The sequence below is a fragment of the Lissotriton helveticus genome, chromosome 7 (genome assembly GCF_964261635.1).
Source record: "Lissotriton helveticus chromosome 7, aLisHel1.1, whole genome shotgun sequence".
Taxonomy (NCBI): domain Eukaryota; kingdom Metazoa; phylum Chordata; class Amphibia; order Caudata; family Salamandridae; genus Lissotriton; species Lissotriton helveticus.
The window spans coordinates 1,355,591,213-1,355,613,195 of NC_136068.1; the positions used below are offsets into that span (position 1 = coordinate 1,355,591,213).

At 43.8% G+C, this 21,983-nt stretch overlaps 1 protein-coding gene across 6 annotated transcripts in view; it reads right to left on the minus strand.

Annotated features, from left to right (window-relative positions):
* Positions 1 to 21,983, minus strand: part of MYH10 (myosin heavy chain 10) — a 1,407,286-nt gene that overhangs the window by 1,123,353 nt on the left and 261,950 nt on the right. For all 6 annotated transcript variants that reach the window (XM_078654665.1, XM_078654664.1, XM_078654663.1 and 3 more), the window contains 2 exons: positions 17,021 to 17,113; positions 5,033 to 5,096 (listed from right to left, as the gene is read on the minus strand). In XM_078654665.1, coding sequence (XP_078510791.1) covers positions 5,033 to 5,096; positions 17,021 to 17,113 — 157 coding nt within the window. The remainder of the gene's footprint in view (positions 1 to 5,032; positions 5,097 to 17,020; positions 17,114 to 21,983) is intronic.

Sequence of the window (21,983 nt, forward strand, 5' to 3'; positions counted from 1 at the left end):
TTGGTAAAAGTCTTTCAGCAGTTAAACATTGGTTTCAAGAAATAGGTAGTTCAATTATTAATTCTAGTAACAGTAATAGTATTAGCGATTTTGATGATAAGATTATGTTGTATATATAGAAAAAGAAGGAATGCAAGAAAGTCAATAAAGAACGTAATTCAAGAAAAACGAGAAAGGGAAAACTATGATATAGAAATGAAGGAATTTCAAGAAAGAGTCTTTGGGGAAACCAGAGAAGAAGATACTAGAGTTTAAACTATACTAATCTGAAGAACTTGAAACATGTTTAGATAAAATTTGCAAAATTGTGGGAGATATTTGGTGATAAAATCACCCAAGGAGGGAGTTGATGGAGCAAGGTGGAAAAACAAAATTTTGTATACCCCTTGTAAAATCACACTTCCATAACCATAACTTGAACTACTGGAGTGATGTGTGAAATTAACCAACCTAGAATAAAAGTTGCACCTACACAAATATACGTGGGAAACTAATTTTGCTTATGTTGCAATCATAATTAACTAATATGTGATTCTGTCGTGTCCTGAACTAATGAGCAGCTATTAAATAATCGAAAACGGCATATATGTGCTTTTTGTACATGTATTTGTGGCGGAAACCGAAGGATAGGTGAGTATAAATTGCGTAAATGTCGCTTATTTGCTAGGTAGTAACTAACAGGGAAACCTCAGTATGGGGGAGATAAACAGAAGGGCAATAGTTCCATATTTAACATATATTTGTGTTTGTTTCTATGATAGTTCCCATTCTGGCTTGTGAGCCCTACTGAAAAATGGAGTCTCTTGATTACTGTGACAGCGAGAGATAATGCGCATGCGCGGCTGAAAGACTAGAATGAATGCGAGCTGCCTGTGCCTGAACAAAAATAGTTCAGGGCCAACATGCCCTGGAAGTCCTGATGACTGCCAAAAGAATGGACATTTGAATTACTGAACGTGGGAAAAGTCCATGGAGTTGCTAGTTGAGGATGTGACTAGGCCAAAGACTTTCTTAAACAAAGGACCCTTTAAAATCCAGTTGACGCAACGGAAAGCGAATATTAGAATGATGAGGCGATGCTCATCCACCCCTAAATTGTCCAATCAGAATTCGAGTTTATGCTGATAGTTATGTTTGTAGATAGATAAAGTTAGGGAAAAAGGTATCAAAAGTGCTGATTTTACCTAAGAAAAACTCCTCTTCAGTTTTCCTCCAGAGATGCTGTCAGAATGCTGATTTTCCTGAGATGTAAGACTTAGAATAATTTTCTATTTTCCTTTTGAATGAGAACTGAGCTTTAGATGAGGTTATTAGTTAGGGAAGTTAGGGGAAAATGAATTTTGGGAACTATCGGTCTTTTGCTAATACTTGTATCACTGAAATCTAAATAATAATGTCTATTTCAGAATTTTCTAAAATAAATGAATATAACTGTTTGAGATAAAACTCTTATTCCTTTAATGTCGTTTTGAATAAAGAAAGAAATAAAGTGAAAACATTTTCAGACATGCTAAATTTTGCTTTTAATAAAATTAGATAAATGGAGAATTAAGCTGGTCTTGTATTTTCCTACGCCTAATTTTTTACTAGCAGATTCGACCATAATGGTGGCGTGTCTAAATAAATGTTTTGTTAATAAAAACCATGGTAAATTCATTTAAACTGCAGGTGTGAATAGTATAAATATCCAGTTTTAGTTTAGACACTCCACTATGATACAGCAGCTCTCCTTTGAATCTCACCGATCCATGAAGTAGGATGGAAGTGTTTTGTGAGTGCCTCGCGGTGTTATGGGCCCCACTGACGAGTAGATGTATGATTTTTGTACTTCAGGGAAAGGTGACATGGTTTTAGAAATTACTTCCGGAGTGGTGCTGCATCATATCCTATATACTCCGATGCTGCAATGCTGGTAAGTTTAGTGTAGATTCACTCAACACATGCTGTAGTGTCTGTTGCCTTGAAGACAGCTACCATCATTATGGGGTGGCAAGTGCGTAGGCTTCTCACTTGCTTTTAGGCATCTGTATAGCAATGAATCAATAGGCACAGTTATCCAGATGGTGACATGAGCACAAACCTTCAAAGGCAAACATACTGTTATACACTAAGGCCAAATAAACAAAACAATAAGTAAAGCACTCCCTTTGATGAAATGAAAACCTCAGTAACTTACGGAACAGGTTTCATGTTCATTCCTTTGTCCAGGAGAGGGCAAAGTTGAGAGATGCACATGACTGAGTCAAATGGCACTCTCTTGCTCCGAAACACTCTGCACAGACCAATGTGAACTTTGAAACTTTATATAGGATCAAGTCGCCCTACTGTCCTCCTCCAAACCCCGCATAATCTGAAAGTTTCCATGTATATCCCACAGATCCCTTACAAGTCACTAAGGCTGGGAAGGATATTTATGTAAAACAAATTCTGCAACCCTGCAAGGTTTCAATTTGGTCTTTTAGTCTGTAAAGCAACACTCAGAACAGAAGAGTTGTTCTTGCTGCACGATATTTGCTATCAATCATACTCTTCAAATTCTAACCTGACTGCAAGAATGTCCAAGCAGAATAAGGAGATTGTTGCTTAATTACTTCAGTCAGAAAAATAACTTCGCTGCACATATAATAAGAACAAGTCAACAAGTGTTACAGCTGCAAAAACTGATTTCTTATACGCTGGCCAGAACCGCGTTATTTCAAAACAGTTTAATTATGCTTGCTTCATTCAGGATTCTTCTGACATTACAGTATGACTAATGTAATCTACAAATCTCTCGTCATCCAGAAACTTATTCCAACCATAGCAATTTCTTGTGCGGAGTTACAATCTAATGAAATCATTTCTCTAAGTAACTTTTCACACAGAAACCTCAATCTGCTCTTTGAAAATCCATACCCTGTAATTATCAGCTTTTACTAGTTGAAAATTCTTGTGAATTGTCCAAAAACAACCAACAGTTTGCCTAGTCCATCAGCTATTAACATTGCTTCTGGTTTTGTTCATGAGCCTCGTAGTCACATTTGGCTAGGACCAGTCTTCCAAACCCCAGTAACCTCAATCACCAAGGGTCCCCTTTTCAATTAACACCCAAATATGTATTTCTGAAATTGGATCAATGTCTAAAAATCTCAAGAACTCTGGGATAATATCTAAAGAGATCTAGTGGAACATCGTTTTCATAAACTTGACAAATACCCAGTTGCAAAAACTCATGAGAATCCACTATCAAACAGAATTTGCGTTGTGGCCTGTACGTTGGCTTCTTGTTACATAAAGTTCAAGCTGTTTTGAACCATGAACAGTCTAAGCACCAGACTTGCACTCCTGTTCCTTGCACTAAGCACCACAAAAGGAAGCCTTTTTAATTGTTGAATTTGGAGAAGAACACACCAAGAAAATTGGCAGACTTCTATGTAAAACTGTTGCCATCAAGGGCAGCTCGTATACCTTATTTATGAGAGATGTAAGCTGACCTTACCACTGTAAAACAGAGCCATATCATCCCCTTGCATTAAATATGTTTACAGGAGGAGGCGTTTGAGGCAAAAAGAAGGTTAGGGGGCACTGATCATCGAATCCCCTGGCATGTTGGTTGCCAACACAAAACGTGCTGTGGTGTACTAGTCGAGTTCTACTGTTCAAAGAAGATACATGGAGTCAATAGCAGCAATTACATTCAGCCTGCCACCAACGTTTATGGTATGTTGTCCTACCTTAGAGTGATAAAAAAACTCTATCAAAGACTTTCACCTTAACGACCATCTCGAAAATGTAGCCTTCAAGTAAGTCTTTGGAACACAGACACCTTATTGTATTTCCTCGCACCCAACAGGTACTAGACATCTTCACTGTAGAACCACTATTCATCTACATTTCATACGAAAGGCTCCAGCTTTACTGAGCCTATGTTTAGTGATCTTTCCCTTATTAAACGAACTAGACCACATTAACCCGGCCAACAAGATGCTGGGTAGCCTCTGACAAGTCTGCACCCAAAAGCCACCAAACGAGTGCACTGCCCCAGCATATTGAAAAGTGCAGGAGGTAACATACTGTCCTAATCAAAACAAAGACAAAACGTAAAGTTTTTAGTTAATAACTATTATTTTTGTTTCTTTTTAATGTAATAAACAGTAAACCTTGAAAGAAGAATACACGTATTAGTCTAATACTACTTTTGGTTGTAAGATCTTTCAGGACCACATTTCCAGGTGGTGTCAAATCTTTCTGGAAAAGGAGATATATGATCCAGGAAGCTGGCCGCCGAAAATATGCATTCACCAAATAAAATAATCTTCCGTTCAAGATTGCAAAAACCAGCAAACTCTTTTCAATTTGGCTAACGGAGTATTTAATCTACTACACAATGATTCAAATTAAAGCATTTTAACATCATCAGTCAAAGCCAACCTTTCTGGATAGAATCACACTAGGAATGTATGCCCTGAATAAAAAAATTGCCTTTTTATCCTCAACTTTTTTTGTTGTGCTTTCTCGTTTTATGAGGGTGTATACGGAATGGATGTATGACATTACAACCATGCTTTTACCACGCATGCTGTTACAACGCAGTTTTTACAACGCATGCTGTTACAACGCATAGTGCTTTGGGGTGCTGGATAGTGAATAGTTTAATTTACTATTCCAACTCCAGTCCCCGTGGATAGTAGGGAAGGTGTTGGATAGTAAATTAAAACTACTCCCTATCCTAGAGCGCCCCCAGTGCAATGCGTTTTAATGGTTTTCGTTGTAAAACCTGCGTTGTAAAAGCACTGCGTTGTAAAAGTTTCGTTGTAAAGGATGTTTCCCATACAGAATACAACAGATGTTTTCTCCACAATCAATGAAAAGTGAGGCAGGCAAATGCCTAAATAAAGCAAACTTGATAACTTCACAATGATAAACCAACACTCAAACTCGAATTATATTACAAACGATATGGTCTGCATTCTAGAATCCATATTCCTGAACACTCTGAAGCAGAACAGAGAATTCAAAATCCCCTAACAACAGCAGGCACCAAAAAGGATACATGTCTCAATGTTGGCTCCAACGATGTAACCAGTGACATCAAAGTTGATTCTTATAAACTTGCCCTGCAAACCAAAATAAAAAAAGATGGAAATTAAGTGTTGGAAAATGATGCACTACGTTCACACCCTTCAGAGAAGTTGAGAGTCATAGATTGCAGAGACAGATTGATGTGTGCCCACTTGCAGAACATTAAATTGAACATCTACACGCTATGATGACGTATGTCAATCTCAAGTGGCAGAACTGAGAACTCTTACTCAAAATAGTTTTAGGTCATGGCACATATAGCTTTAGATGTCTGTAAGACTTAATATTACCAATAAGTTAAAAAAGTACAGTTACTCCTTGAAGCATGCTGCGGTTTGTTTGAGGATATCATGAGGCCACGTGAAGGGCTCTAAAAGAAGTGACTGACTGGTGCGAGCTTATGAAACAGCCTTTGACATACGTGAGGAATGAACTACCTATAAGCACATTGGAACTTGTTGCTTTAGGAAGAAACCGTGATACAGAGACAGTTGGGGCATTAGCTGGGATAGGCATGTTTTGCCTTCTAAGGTATATATATCTGTCACCAGACATGGCGGAACAACTGGTTGAATGAGTTGACACGCTGAAAATACGATTACAGATGAAATATGAGACACCGTGGCAGACACACTCATTTATTAGGACAAGTGATAGAGGATCCTAAGTCTGATATTTCACACATGAGGGAGAGTGTTTCTTTTTGACTTGCCCGGCATTGAATAAATTGAATATTGAATGGACCCTCCCAAATATGAGAGGACCTTTTAGTTGTTCGTTCCCCTGGTTGAGTAGACGCCCCTCTTTATATCTGGCTGGTCCTGAAGAAGGTGGCATGTCATTCCGGTTTTAGCCACCGAAACGTGTCAAACATAGCCTGGTCAAGACCCTGCTTTATGCAGTTGCTGGAAATGGTCAACCAAAACGACTATACCATTCTGTAGCAGATCCTCCCAGATTGATTTGATGTGTGTTGGGGGTAGTGAGAGTGTGGTATGAAAGGTGTTGTGTGAACTTGGTGCGTCTCTCTCTTCTTGGGGTTGTCAGTTGTTATGTATACTATGTTCTTTGATATTGTATTTTGTATATGTATATTTTGATTTTCAATAATTGGTATATCAGTGTTTTATAATTGTAAAAGAAAAACCTTTTATAAATAAAAGAGAATAAGATGATAAAAGTATTTTTGATAAAAGAAATTAATTAAAATATTTTTGGGAATTGTTTGTATCTTTGAATAGTTATTTTAATGTCACACTCTTAGTATTGAAATAATGGCAATGTAACAACTGTAGGTGGTGAGGGAGATTTTAGTTTTTGATATTTCATTTAACTGACTACAGAGCAGTAGAGAAGAACCCTTTGAAATGGCAACTATCAACATTTCAGAACCAAGATGCAAAGCAAAGATGGGGGTACGCATATTTATTTATTTATTGAGTGCTGCACTCATCCCGAGGGATATCAAGGCACTGGTAGCGAATATCCTGGTACGGCTGCGAGAGTGGGAATTAATACTAGGGGAACAGATGAGTTGTTAGTTTTTTCCGAAACAGTATGTAGTTGGAAGAGAGCCGTAGATCCAGAGGTAGCTCGTTCCACTTCTTAGCTGCCAGATAAGAGAATGATCGCCCACCGGTCCTCGCTTTCCTAATGCGCTTAGTTCTGACCAGAACTAGATGAAGTGACCGCAGACTCATAATAGGGACATAAAACTCGATTTTCTCCTGGAGTATTATAGGGCCAGTTCGGTACAGAGCCTTATGTGCGTGACTGAGCAGCTTGAATGCTGCTCTTTGTTGCATGGGTAGCCAGTGCAAGGTCTTCATGCACGTTGAAGCCAAACTTAGCTTGCCTTTGTTGCAGACAAGTTTGGCGGCGGCGTTCTGAAGCACCTGGAGTCGCGTGAACAGGAGCTCATTCATGCCTACAAATAGTGCGTTCCCATAATCCATTTGACTGACCAGCAAGGCTTGTGTGACAGATCTTCTGCAGTCTAGCGGTATCCAGGGAAAAAAACCTGGCCAAGAGTTTCAGGGTTGCAAAACCTTTGCCGCAGAGGGCCCATACATGGTCCTTCATGGACAGAGTGTCATCAATGGAGATGCCCAGGTTTTTTGCGCAGTGTTTTGGAGTTGGGGCGGTGCCAAGTGTGTGTGGCCACCATGTGGCATCCCAAACTAATTTGGCACCCACGAAGAGTAGAATCTCAGATTTCCCTGTGTTCAACTTTAAGCAATGCTCATGCATCCATTGAGCCATCTCCGTGAGGCAATTGTGTAGCTTTGATTTAGTGACCTCAGGCTTTTCATCCAAGGCCACCATCAGCTGCGTGTCATCAGCATAGGAGCAAATACCAATGCCCCACTTCCTGCTGATTTTAGCCAGTGAGGAGACATAGGCATTGAATAAGGTGGGGCTTAATGATGCTCCCTGTGGGACACCACAGCTGATTACACTTATCTGATGTGGCATCTGGATGGGGAATCGAGAGGTCCCTGTTCGTTATATCAGCTTTTGTGGGAGACTTGAAGGTGGAATAGATCTTCTTTATCTTATCCGAGAAGAAGTCACTTATTCTTTCGCATGCGTCAACTGAAGGGGTAAGATTTGGGACATACTGGCTGGTTTATGAAGTTCTCTGACTATTCTGTACAGTTCTTTAGCAGAGTTGCAATTCTCATTGATTCGGAGGGCATAGTAGGACTTTTTTGCATTTTTTATGGCGTGATTGTAAGATTTAAGTTCGGATTTGTACCTCAGTTTGTCCGATTCATTCTGTGAGAATCTCCATTGATGTTCGAGGTTTTGACATTTCCTCTTGAGTTTTTTAAGTTGTGGGGTGTACCATTTTTTCGTTTGCGGTCTTGGCAAATGCTTGTGTTTCTGTATTGGGGCCAGTTTATCCAATGTTGTACAGATCTCTGACTCAAGGTTAGCGGCTCCTGTACATACTGGGAGATCCCCTAAGGTCTGTATGTTGGAGCATGTCAAGTGTGCTAGGAATGAAGATTCAGTAACTAGCCTCCAGGCCCGATTTGATGACTGATGAGTTTTGCAGAACTAACTTCCTTTAACTGGTCGACCCATTATGCATGCTATGAGCGAGTGGTCTATCCAAAGTAATGGCTTAATCTCATGGATGCAAGTGGCTTCGATATTAAAAAAGAGTAGGTCAAGCGTGTGACCAGCTATGTCGGTGGGCACCTCAGTCCACTGTTTGAGTTCAAGTATCTGCATGTCACTCTCCAGTTGAGAGACGACCGGGCTGTCTTTATTTTCATAATGTACGTTAAAGTCCCCTATCACCAGGTAGTTCTTGTATTTCAGGCAGACTGGAAGATGTTGGGTGAGTAACCTGGTACTGAGGTTTGCTTGGTGACCTGGGGGATTATAGATCACTGCTCCCGCCAGAATGATAAGGCCTTCATTAAGTATTTGGAAGGGGAGTATTTCATGTTTATTTTGTGGTGCCACTTGAACTGGTTGACAAGTCAGATGATCTTTGAACATGATTGCTACCCCTCCACCCCTGCGGCCATGCCTGTCTTGCTTGACAATTTTGTAATTAGCTGGTCATGCATTGGCATTATCTGGGGAGTTGTTGTCATCCATCCAGGTTTCAGTGATGAAAACAAGATCGGGATTCCTTTCATTAAGGAGGTCCCATATGTCAGGGGAGTATTTAGGAAGGATCTTGTGTTAAGGTAAATACAAGATAGTTTAGGATGGTTGGGAGCAGCCTGTCTGCTTGTTTGACTGTGCCCCATACTGGACCATTTACAGGAACGGCAGATCGGGTCAAACGTGAATCCGGGGGGGGCTAAGGCACATTGTGAGAGGTTGTTACCTGGGTTATGTGCAAGATTTATTAGCGCCTCTCGTGAGTATCTGATGGTGCTGTGCTGGGCTTCCGCTGGCACATTTGTCTAATGTAGTGCGAAGCGTGGTAGCCTGGCTCCGCCCTCCCGCCCACCGGAAGTGTCCAGCGATTGGTCTGCCTGCTTCCTGGTCGCCCTCCACTCAAACGGCACACTGCTGCGGTGGACCGGGGCTGGGAAGTCGGCAGCCGAGCAAGAAATGCGGGAAGACAGGTGAGTTAAAAAATAAAGCCTAAATCGTTTTCTTTTTTTTTTTTTTAAAACAGGTCGTCTCGAACAGAGCCTTAACTGCTTTAAAATTCCATTGTGCTGTTAGGTAAAGATCGAGCAAAGGTGCAAATAACAAAATAATGTGCCACAAATTCTAAATCAAGTCAAGTCAAGTCAAATGGCTTTATTTCGACAAAGAACATGTCTTAAAAAGCAATACATGTAAACACATTATTTTAAAAAGATAAAAGGGGCCAATTCATAGCAAAAATACATACAATTCATAGTACGAAGGCGCCAATAAATTACATAAAAGAATAGCAATCTAAAACCAGAATTAAACAAGATACAAAAGCCTATTTGATCTGATCAGCCATGCCCAGCTTAAAAACTTCGCCATGCCACAGGCAAAAAGGGGCCGTGGATCTGTTTTCAGAATTCGTAAGGCCTCCCTATGGTATCTGGTACCTAATTCTCTACAGAGAGGTTTCAACCACCTGCGACGGGGAGCTTCATAAGCGGGGCATTCGAATAGTGCGTGGACACGCCGGTGTGCGTAACGCAGTGCTTTATAAATGTCCCAATAATAATAATAATAGGAAGTGGGGAACTGACTCTATCCTTATCGTACAATGCGGGCAGAAGGGAATTGTCTGGCCCGGGGCCTTCCACCTAGCCGTCAGTTCACCCAGAGAAAGTGTTCCTATTCGAAATTTAAAATAAAGTGCCCTATCTCTGGGTTTTGATATAATATCGAGATAGGGCTCGCAAAATGGGACTTCCTTCACTAAGAGAAATTCAGCAGTAGACCTACATTGATTGGGATTATTGTTTTGCACATCTGTCACCCTTCTCCAATACAGTTTTTTCAGGACAGACTTAGGGGGAGTAGTCCTTGACTGCCAAGCTTCTTCTAGACCCAATTCTACCAATAATCGCTTGACTTCCTTCAACCAGCTAATTTTGGACCAACCTGGCATTGACAAAACCTCTTTCAAACCATCTGCGTAGCTGGCCAGTTCTGGAACTCTCCAAATGCGAGCCCACAGAAGGAGAGGACGCAACCTTGCCTGATCTCTAATGGGACAACTACCCATGTCAAGAAGTAGTGGCAAGGTTGGAGTGCTGTATGGAAGCACCATTAGGTCCTTAAAGAATTTATTTTCTGAGCAAGACAGCTGGTCCACATTCTGCGCACCCCAAAGTTCTGCCCCATAGAGAGCCGCACTCACACCTCTTGCCCTGTAAATGTCAAGTACCGGAGCGATCGGTTTAAGGGAGGAGGCCTTTTGTTCTTTAAGTAATGCCCCCACCACCCTCTTATGGCTCAACAGCATCTTTTGGAGGTGACAATTCCATCTCATGGTGTCACAGAGGCGAATTCCTTAGTAGTCAAATTCTTTGACCCTTTCTAGGGGGACTGATTTTAATGTAGGTGACCTACCAATCTTCTTCGGGGGATTTAGAACCAGATACTTTGTCTTCCCAGTATTAATTTCTAGTCCCCTCGAGTCACAGAAAGACTGAAAACTAGTTAGAAGGCTCTGCAGCCCTGCCGGGGTCTTGGAGATCAGGAGGGTATCGTCTGCAAACAGAAGGGTGGGTATTCTCCTGCCCGCCAGCAATGGAGCATCTGAAGGGATTTGTAAGAGGTAGTCCACCACTCCGTTAACATACAATGAAAACAGAGTGGGGGCCAAAACACCTCCCTGGCGGACGCCTCTGTTTACAGGTATTCGTGATGTCTTTTGACCCTGGTTACCCCACCTAATTTGCGCAAACTTTTCTGCATGCAGCTTGATTAGCAGAGTCAGTAAATATGGGGGTAAGCCCAACCCAGATAGCACCCTCCAGAGATGACTACGGGGGACCAAGTCAAAGGCAGTCCGCAAATCAATGAATGCAAGGTACAGACTGCCTTTGCCCAGTACCACCACTTTCCAACAGAGCATCCTCAACCGGAATGTTTGCTCAATTGTCCCAGTACCTGATCTAAAACCTGCCTGGAAATCGGAGAGGATACCCTTCTCCTCTACCCACTGCAGAACCCTCCCCAAGACCACCTTTCCTGCCACCTTCTGGGCAGAGTCCAGTAGGTTTATAGGGGGATAATTTGCTGGGTCGTCCGGATTTCCTTTCTTGAACATCGGGACGACCTCAGCACCCCTCCAGGATTCTGGGAGAGCCGCATCAGCAAAACTAGCATTCAGTAGTGCGGCAATAAGTTTCCCCCATTCTAACGGATTAATACATAACAGATCCCCTGGTAGGCCATCCGGCCCGCAGCTTTATTAGGGACAAGACACTTAATTGCATCCTCTACTTCCTTGGCCGTGAACAAAGAATCTATGCTCAGCTCAAAGTGGTCTAGTGGAGGGGCATCAATGGGATCTTCCCCGTTACCCGTTACCACGTTATAAAGATAAGAAAAGTGGTCAAACCACAAGGCCTCTGGAATATTGCAAGTTATAAGCAAGTCCACAGGCTTGTCTCTAGCTCTAATCAATTCCCAAAAACCCTTCGAGTTCCTAGCAGAGCTTGCCAGTTTCAGATCACACCAAAACTGGTTCTCCCACTCTGATTTTGCCCTGGAGATGGCACCTCTATATGAAATGAATGAAAACTTATATAGCGCAACTTAGTCCGGAGACATCAAGGCGCCTATCAATAAAGAATCATAAAAGGCAGATCCCAAAACTAAGGGTAGGCCCTGGCAAAGAGCCATGTCTTCAGAGCCCTTCTATAGCTTTTCCTAGCATTACTAATCAAGCCACCGTCCTTAAGTTTAACTGCATTGATTAGATCCCTTTTGGCATTACGACAGGCAGGGGAATACCAACCTGGATTGCCCTTAGGGCAACATCTGTTGTTAGGCCTTATACTTGCATTACGAACTGAAAAAAGGTTGCCTAGGGCTTTAGTGGTTTGGCCAAACAACGTGGAGATCTCATGGACACTAATTGTGTCAAATTCCAACCTGGACAGGACATTAGCCATAATTGATCTTGCTTCTACAATCTTGCCCTCGTTGCCAACAATATTCCTCCATTTTAACCGTCTCCCACAATTTGAAGGGCAGACTTCACGTGACGATTTCCAATCATGGGGAGTTTGTTCATTAGTCCCGGCCGTCCACAAGGGGGACAGTGACAAGGACAGGGGGTTGTGGTCACTATCGGTGGAGGGGAGAACCACCATATCCAACAAGTGGCTCCAAAGTTTATAGTTCAACAGAATATAATAAATTCTGGAGGATTGACCTACCCTATTGAATGTATGTGCACCGCAAGGATCTGACTTTGTCCTGCCATTTACTGCCCTTACTCCATATTCCATGCAGAGGGCGTTAAGGTCAATGGTACTTTGGGTCCATCTCTTGATTGGTGACAAAGAAAGGGGGGGGATACCTCTCCTAGCATCATCCTCCTGGTTGCCCAGTATATCCTCCACTGCTAGGGGTTCAAAGGTACAATTGAGGTCCCCATCGAGCATGACGAACGAGTCAGCACCACAGGAGCTAAGCTCGTCGTCAACGCCCGTAAGCGACAGTGTAGGCATGCCACCCCTGGAACCTCTAACATAAATGTTGAGAATCTCAAGCGCCCTCCCCCCACGTGGCCCTCTAGCTGTTAGTCTCTGTAAGTCGAGGGACTTAGTATCTATACACCGAATGGAATAACCCAGAGAAATGTTTACCCAGATTAGAAGGCCACCAGAGGGGCGACCTCTTCCTCCGAGCGATGGAATAGCCGGTACAAAGTAGCTAGTGTAACCCACTTTGTGTCGAGGCTCCAAGCACCAGGTTTCCTGGAACATACATATCCCGAAAGATTCAATAAATGCGTTCCATTCGGGAATGTCAATGTTGCGTGCCAAACCCGCTATGTTCCAGCTGACAACCTTCAACACCCTGTTGCCATCTACTGCCTGCCCCGGCGAAGACCCTTCGACAGAAGAGCTATCGCAAGGACCAGGAACAGGCATCACACCTGTGGCTAGGCCCTCCCCGCTAGGGACCACCAAAATTGGCAAGATAGGTTCAAGATGTTCAAATCTCTCCCATGCTGGAGAACCAGCATCAGAACCAGAAGGTGAGAGATGGTAGGTAAACGGCCTCACTACTTCCCCTCTTGTGCCTGGACTACCACAAACGTCCTCCCTAGGCGCTGATGATGGGTTCACAGGTGGTTGGTAAGCAACATGGCAAAAACCATGCCATGGCCAATTAGGCGATGGACATGGGTTGTTACAAGACAGGCTTATTTGTGACGGGTTTTGGTAAACTTGTCTACGAGCCCATCCCTCCCAAATTGGGGTTCTCACTGGCCTTGCAGAGGCTTTTCTAGGATTAAAGTAGCTTAGGTCATGCGTGCCAATACCTCCGCTACTTCCGATTGTGCTGCCCTCTCTAGTGGGAAAACTACACACATAGCTAGCAACCGTGGGGTTATCAAAATTGATTATGATGCAGTCTGCCCTTATATCTTTTGGCCTGGTGCCAATCCAACTAACCCTCCTCACATGGATGACCCGGCCTCCCATGGAATTAGGCAGAGGTCTATTTTCCTTTAGCCAGAATACTGTTTTGTTCTTGAGTTCGGCATAAGTCTCATATTTGCCTGGCTTAAGCACGGGCACCCCGGTAAGCACTGCCACAAAAGGCTGGCAGTCAGGGGGTAAATTGACAGTAAGGGCCGGCCCTGCATTAAAGTCCATTCCTGGCTGTGGGGTGGGGACTATCGTCGGTTTGTCTGTTCTAATATTATTTGTCTCAGGGCCATTGCCAATCCCAGAATTCTTTGAGTTGGCAGGACAATTGCTGCCAGAATCCTTGGGCCATACAATCCTTTTAGTTGGAATAGTGCTAGCCTTAGATCTTTTAGGTCGCACTATACCGTCCGCTGTGGCCAACCCTGACTTCCGGGCGGCCCCAGAGGAAACCACAGGTGGTACAACAGGAGCATTTGCCACGGCCACCCCGGGTACTGGCCCGACTACGTTCGTAGGGCCTTGTGGGGATGTAGGTGTCACCCGGGTTGCAGATTCCCCCCTAGACCATCTTCCCTAATTCTCGAATGTAGTTTAATAAGAGATTTTAGGGAGAAGAAGTTGTCCAGGGTTACCTGCTCAAACCTATCCAACCGCTCTGTGAGTCCTTTAACTCTCTCCAAAACCGGAAACAATAATGAATTCATCACTTTCTCTAAGTTGGCAATGGAGAGGGATTCGTGTGATAGGGCTTCAGCAGGATCAACCGTCAGGTCAGCGCAGGTTTTCGCTGCTATAACGCCATGGAGTTCCTCTCCCTTGTCGCCCTGGGAGCAACCAGCACCCTGCCCCAATTTATTGTAGGTCCCACCCACCTTAAGGCCTGACTTTCTGAATTTCTTATAGGGTTTAGCATGACTTCCTTTACGCGGGCTAGCAGTTCTTTTCCTTTTACTAAGGGTTGTATTATTCGCTGCCAGTGATGCTAATACTGGCGGAGGGAGGGGAACCCCATGGTTAGTAGAAATAACAGGAGGAGGCATAGGGGCAAGGTTCTCGCTAGCCAGTGGATCTAATACAGCATTATCTCCATCGAGCTGTACTATGGCTGTCAAGCTCTCCAGCCTGTCCAAACTGGCCCTTAGAGCTGCAACCCGTGGAAGATCTTAAGGGGGTAAAGCAGCCTCCAAGGGATCAATTGGGCGTACTGGGGATGGAACTAGAGCCAAGTGGCCCAATGATGACCGTTTGTCAACAAGAAGTTCCAGAGAAAGACGCCGCTCTTTCATGGCGATTTCCTTCTCGATAACTGTGACAACTCGGGTGATAAACTGGTCCATTGTACCCGTTACACAACCAGAACTTCCCCCACCACCCCCTCTCAAGCTCTTGCCCGAGCGGGTTGACATTGGCATGGACTCAAAACAAAACTGTGCCTATTACAGAAACCTCCCTACTAGGAAACACTGAGGCACAGAAATTCACAACCTGAACATACAACCACAGTCAACTTGACAGGGGGTGGCCCAGCCCAGCCTTGGCCAGCCCCGGACGGCCACAGACGGCCCGCCCTTTGCCCGGGATTCGCCCGGCGCATCCCGCGCAGCGAAAAGATAGGCTGGTTTTATGGGAAGTATGACGGCCTGGGGGCGGGGATAACAGGGTCCGCTGACCGGATGGCAACGGTCGCGCAGGGGCTCCTGGACAAGTGAGTCCCTGCAGCGCTCCACCCCTGAAGCAGCTGTTCTCCACCGCAAACACACAGAGTCTCCAGACAATGACCACGCCGCGAAGCGGCACCCGCAAAGCGGGTGCGGCGAGGAGCAGCAGCGGGCCAACTTCACCAGTACCAGCAGGGCTGAGGGACCAGGGCAACGACGATGGTCAGGTCAATTCCGCAAATAATCCACTCTTGCACGGCCTCCAGAGTCCCAGTGTCAGCAAGGGATTGTGGCTCTTTTAACCAATTTACCGGCGTGGGGGCGGGGCTAACAGGGTGCGCTGACCAGATGGCAAAGGTCGCGCAGGGGCTCCTGGACAAGTGAGTCCCTGCAGCGCTCCACCCCTGAAGCAGCTGTTCTCCACCGCAAACACACAGAGTCTCCAGACAATGACCACGCCGTGAAGCGGCACCCTCGAGGAGCAGCAGGAGCAGCAGCGGGCCAACTTCACCAGTACCAGCAGGGCTGAGGGACCAGGGCAACGACGACGGTCAGGTCAGTTCCGCAAATATTTTGTTTACAAAAACTGACAAGAGGGGAACGAATGCGCTAAAGGAAGTGTTCTTATTGTCTTGTGAAACTTATCTAGTCTTCTAGTCAGTGCTCAAAGGTGGAGATACAACCCTTGCCAACAGTTGTAATCAAACAGGTAAGACAATGTCTACCAGTAAAATCAAATTTACACAATTCTCAACCTGAGCAATACTAGATAAAAAATCAATAAAGTCCAATCAAAGAATTCAGCTGATACTCCAATAAAGTGATTTTCAAAGTATTTTCTTCTTTATTTCTTCACAAATCAATTGCAGTCGCTGTACACAACTCTTCACATGTATTTCATAACTTCATTGCCAATTCCGCAAATAATCAACTCTTGCACGGCCTCCAGAGTCTAAATCATCGAGCAATGCTTTGCATATTGGAGAATCCCACACTAACAGGTGCACTCAAAGACATAACTACATGTCTGGGTTTCTACAAGCTCCTTTCAGTCCATCTTAGATACGATTTCCTGTTCATTAGAAACTAGCAGAGAGCCAAATACAAAAAAAGCAAATAGTTATATCACAGTATCCTAACCCCAAGGAATTATCATGCACCTCCCGTCTTCCAAAAGCTTTAATCCAATCCTTCTGTGACACACCTATCAATATGATTTGTAAATGCATGTGATTTTAAAATTGCAAAGAATAAGGTGATAAGTCTCAAGATGCTGATCACTTCCCCCAGTTTTGCCCCTGGCAATGACTAGTAAAAGCTACTGTTTAGGGGCATGACAGTACGACGGGCCAAAGGTACACATGCAGTATCTGTTCTATTGTCTGGTGCCCTGCTAGACTGGTGGGGTCAGATGAGATACCCACCCTCCCAAAATGTCTTTTGACTTATAAATGTGATGCAGATTTTAGCTGTTGCACCAGCCTCATGTTTTGCAAAATAATAATTCTAGAAATGCATACATATATCCATTCCTACAGGGGGCTTCAGTGTTTTACATTCACTGGTCTCCAGAAGTGTTATTCACATTTTGCTTCCGCCCACCAGGTATCACGGGGGAAATGGGTCATCCTACTACATCCATTCGTTGTCTGGCACTTTTTACCATGCCATGAACAGCAAAATGACATATTTAATAAAGATTATGAACTTCACACTTACAAAACGTGAGGAGTTGTCATTTTTCACAGTCTTGGCATTTCCAAACGATTCTAAGATGGGGTTGGCTTGCAGCAGCTGGCGTTCAAGTTCCCCCTATAAACCAGGAATAAGAAATAAAACAAAGAAAGTCACAATAAAGATTTGAGTGCTCAACATAGGTTTTTTAAACATAAAATAGCAGTCATTGTCCCAACAAGAGCATTTTTGTTACTAGATAAAGTTATGTATTGGAAATAAGATGAGCTCTCAACAAATGAAGACAGGCGCACCAGAACTGATCAGCAAAACAGTGCCAGACAAAGAATTAACAGTTAAGGGTCGGTTTAATCATTACTAAACAGTATTTACAGTGGGCGGCAGCAAAGGTCTTACATGCAGGCTCAGCTAATGCAGAGGCAGCGGTTAGACTCAGCTGCAGTTTGCTCCTCCCAATGCTGTTTGAGGTCTTGGACTCCAGTGCCCCTATCAGAGCTCAGCTGCTCCGTGGCGTAACCATAATCAGTCTTGTAGTGGTGGTGGGGCAAGGCAAATGGACCTAATTCTGGCACAAGGCATGCTTACAAACACATGGTTGCAAAACACAATGCACATGGACTTCATGAGAAGCAAGCAGAGACTGAAATGGACGGGAAGTTTTGTGATGATAATTAAGTAGCACACAAAAAATACCGCCAAATTTGGACTACGTATCCCGCAAGATGCTTCAAAGACCTCAGTTTAAACAATGGACCCCACCACTGTTAGGTCCTAGGGAGAGGATTTGCCTATAGGCCAGGGGCCATCACTTGTGTTCTCCGTATAAATGTAACTTCCACCACAGAAACAAACAGGTCTCTATGTTTACTAGCCCAGACTTTTACAGGGGCCTTTAAACTCCTTATGATTTAGGTGTTCCTTCACTGAGGAAAAAAGTTCTAGGTACTCAGTTTATCCGATATTATGGACCCACACAATTGTGCGAGAAAATTTACAGGATGGCCTCACACACCATCCAGGTATCAGGCTTCATCAAGAGGTAGATCCTCTACATGAATCATTTACCTGGGGACTACATCTCTCAGAATACCTAGCATCGCATATGAAAAAACTCAGGCAACATAGTCCGGTCCGTTAACGTTACATATCGGTAACTGGTGATTTCACGAACCTAGAATACTTTTTCAAGATCCTACTTTTTCAAGATCCTGCCACGCACCTGATCAATGGTGGCTTTTTGGCATATACTTCAGGATAAACCACACAATTAGTAGCGAGCGTAATAGCTTGGAACTACAGTTCCCATGATACATAGCCTGTCGCCTGCCGATGATGTCATCAAAGGGATGCCAAACACTACAAGGCTGGCAAAACACAAACGGGACGGCAGCATCGGGAGGAGGATAGGGTTACACCGTAGGTGATCCGGCGAGGGAGATCCTTGACGAAGTAAGCTGTAAGTGTGACAAGCGCATCTATGCGCTCACCCGCCTGGCTCCCTCTTGTATCTCTGTTCAAACTTTGATCCATCTAACTTGTAAAAACTTCTTTAGGGTGTGACTATAGGACTCCTACATGAGATTCATGATTTAGCTATACAGGGTAAGATCACAGTGTTAAAAGGTGTGTTTACATATACGTTGTGCGCATTGACTCCGCATAAGGACGTAAAGATAAAATCACATGATATGCAAATTACTAGGTTTGATTAAGACACCGCAAAGACAACGTATGGTTTTGAATGGAGTGTGCATGAGCACGGGCTGTACAAGGGCGACTGCATTTGTGTATGTAAGCGGTCTGCTCAATCTTTTGAAACAAATGCACTCTTGCTACTCTGCAGAATATGCTTTCTCCTTTTTTTGACATGTGGATGTATATATGTGTGCAATGTACTCACCTAACTACCCATCCTTGTGTTTTCTAGATATTCTCCTTTAGACACAGAAGGACCCGGAGTGGACTAAGGGCCAACCGGGCATTGTATGCATGTAAATTAGCACGTATGTAATAGGGAAGCAATAGGGACATATAGGGTTCAATTTGGTCCTGAAGAAATCCCAGGACCCCTGTGTGGGTCATTGTGGGGGCTGAAACATGTCGACCTGATGGACTGAACAGACCTCATTGTTTAGAATTGGACAATTAGCACCTAACAGGGCTACTATTGTCCATCTGCTTTTCTAACCATCCCTCCACCACCAAGGAATAAAGGTTTAAAACATAATCGGTAGGTGTTAGGGATTCTTAGTATTGGACCTCTTTCCCTTTTCTTTTTCTCTTCAGTTAACCTGCTAATGCTTGAACCTCAGCCTTTGTAGGGACTCATTTGTCATTAGAGGATTCTTTGGCGAAAAGGGGGTGGCCGATGATGAAGCCTGACACCTGGATGGTGTGTGAGGCCATCCTGTAAATCTTCTCGTACAACTGTGTGGGTCCATAATATCAGATAAACAGAGTTGCTAGAGCTTTTTTCCTCAGTGAAGGAACACCTACAACATAAGGTGTTTAAAGGCCCCCATAAAAGGCTGGGCTTCAAAGACCTCACCAGAGACTGTACAAAGCTAAATGGGACAAAAACAAACATTTTGATGGGAGGATACGTTGGCTATCACCAACCTCACCATGCAAGGAATCCATGCTGAGGTGTGGGAACAGTGTAAAGTCCACTGATCCAATTAGCTAACAAGACCTCAATACGGGCATGATCAACACCTGTTCTGTAGTCGATAACCAGAGCACAATCAAGGACCAACTACTTGAATTGCTTATCCTGAGAACAGGCTTATGGAGAGTTATGTCAACCTGTATGTCACACTTTGTTTTGAAGAAAATCATTTACTGGCTTGGAAAAGTTGTGTCCCTATATATTTTTTCTGGGCAGCCTTAGATTTTCCCTTCAGTGAATCCCATAGCTTGCAAGTGCGATAGATGCTACTGCTCAGAATACCTTCCAATATTCGGTCCTTCTGTCGAGAGGGACTATAAACCCGTGAACCACTGAACAGAACAAGACAAAGGGTCCAAGTCCTAGGCCTTAAACCAACTCAGAAATGTTTTCTGTCTATTAGAATGAAACAGATTTGGGGCACTGCCTGCTGAAAACTAGCATCACATGCATAATGTCTTCAAGTAACTGTCAAAACAGAAGCTGCCTCTCAACTTCCAAACCTGGTGGCAATGGATGCGTATGTTTAGGCGTAGGGACCGCTCTGCTAGGACGAGAGATCCTCCTTTATGGGAAGCCTGACAGAGACAAAGACTGGGAGGACCTGGCTCTTCTTGGCAATCTGCTCAGTACTGGATCACATCCACTTTGTGCTGCTTGATATTTCTCATAATCAAGATCAGAGAAAATGCATACAGCAGTGAGAAGGAGCAGGTCACTATGAACACATCTCCCCAGATCAAACTCTGCTAAGCTGAAGAAATTTCCCAATCACTTAAGGCACCAATATGAGACGTTAACTAAAGCCGAAGTTCCAACACAGGATTGAGCAACATATGCAGTCTCAAAGTATGTCTGGAAATTATTTTTCAGCAAAGACAAATACAGAGACGTTGTGACCGTGCCTAAAATGCATCCACCTCATAGAGGACAGTTTGTGTGATCAGACTATCTTCCCCTTTTTCACATAGTGCATGGCCATTGTGCTGCATTAGACCTGCATTGTTAAAAACCCCAAAGAAGATAAGGAAGGTTCCAAGGTCATGCACAGGGATGGCAGCTCTAAAATCTATAAATGCAACATGTGCTCCAATACCAGCCAAGTCTCGCTGAGGTGTCAGAGGCCAGAGCAACCTGGCATACAGATTGTTCTCAATCTCACTCGAAGTAGCAGAAATACTGCAGGTGCAGTTAGGCCCAATATCCCGTTGATGAACACTGACTGGAGGATTGTAAGGGGATGAAAAAAAAAAGTCAACTGACTGGGAGAGTTTATGAATACTCAAAGGAAAGACATTCTGTTAATCAATAACCAGCACTGCACAGAGGAACTGGATGGATCTTTCATAGCATCACTACTCCACTTCGGTAGCTTATGGCAGTGGTTGTCACCAAGTTGGACTCTAAACTTCGACGACTACCACACGCCGAACCTTTTTTCATTTTGCTTTATAAGTTTTAATTATAGAGTGCTTGTACGGTCTTGTCAGAATGACAAGCTCTGGAATTCACTGAATTCCGGAGCCACCCTGACAATTTCAAAGATCAGAGGTTATGATGCAGGATTTGTTCTCCCCACTTGAAGAGATGGTCTGGTCATGCTCTCAATGGAATAATAAAAATATCAACATTTATAGAGCGCGACAGCTACCTCAAGCAGAGGTACTCCGGCGCTTAGCGGGCAAGCAGAAGAGGGATTACCAAGATTCGAGCTTTGGCTAAAAAGCCAAATCTTCAAAGTCTTTCCGAACTCCCGTTCAGACTGAATAAGGCGCAAGTTGGTAGGCAGGGAATTCCACAATCTTGCTGTTACCACCGTGAAGGATCTGCCCTCTATGCGTGACTTCATGTAGCGATGTTCGCAAAGCAGATGTTGAAAGTTAGACCTCAATGACCGTTTTTGTTGGTAGAGCCATAATCGCTGTTTAAGGTAACTGGGACAGTTGCCTCGCAGTGCTCGGAAGGCCACGGTCAAGATCTTACACATTATCCTTTTCGCTACCGGAAGCCAGTGGAGCTGTCTTATGAGTAGAGATGTGGTGTCGATATGGTACTCGTCTGATTAATCTCGCAGCCGCATTTTGGACCAACTGCAATCTCCTAATCAGATAGGCAGTTAGACCCAGATATAGACAGTTTACATAGTCCAGCCAAGATGTCACTGTGGCATGAACAATGATTCTGCGACAGTCCTCCGGCAATAAATGCACAAATGTCCTCAAGCTTCTCAACTTACCGAAGCATGAGGCTGCTATATGACATACTTGGGCTGTGAACGAAAGATACGTTTCCCATTTTAGTTTTTGCTGTCATTGCTGG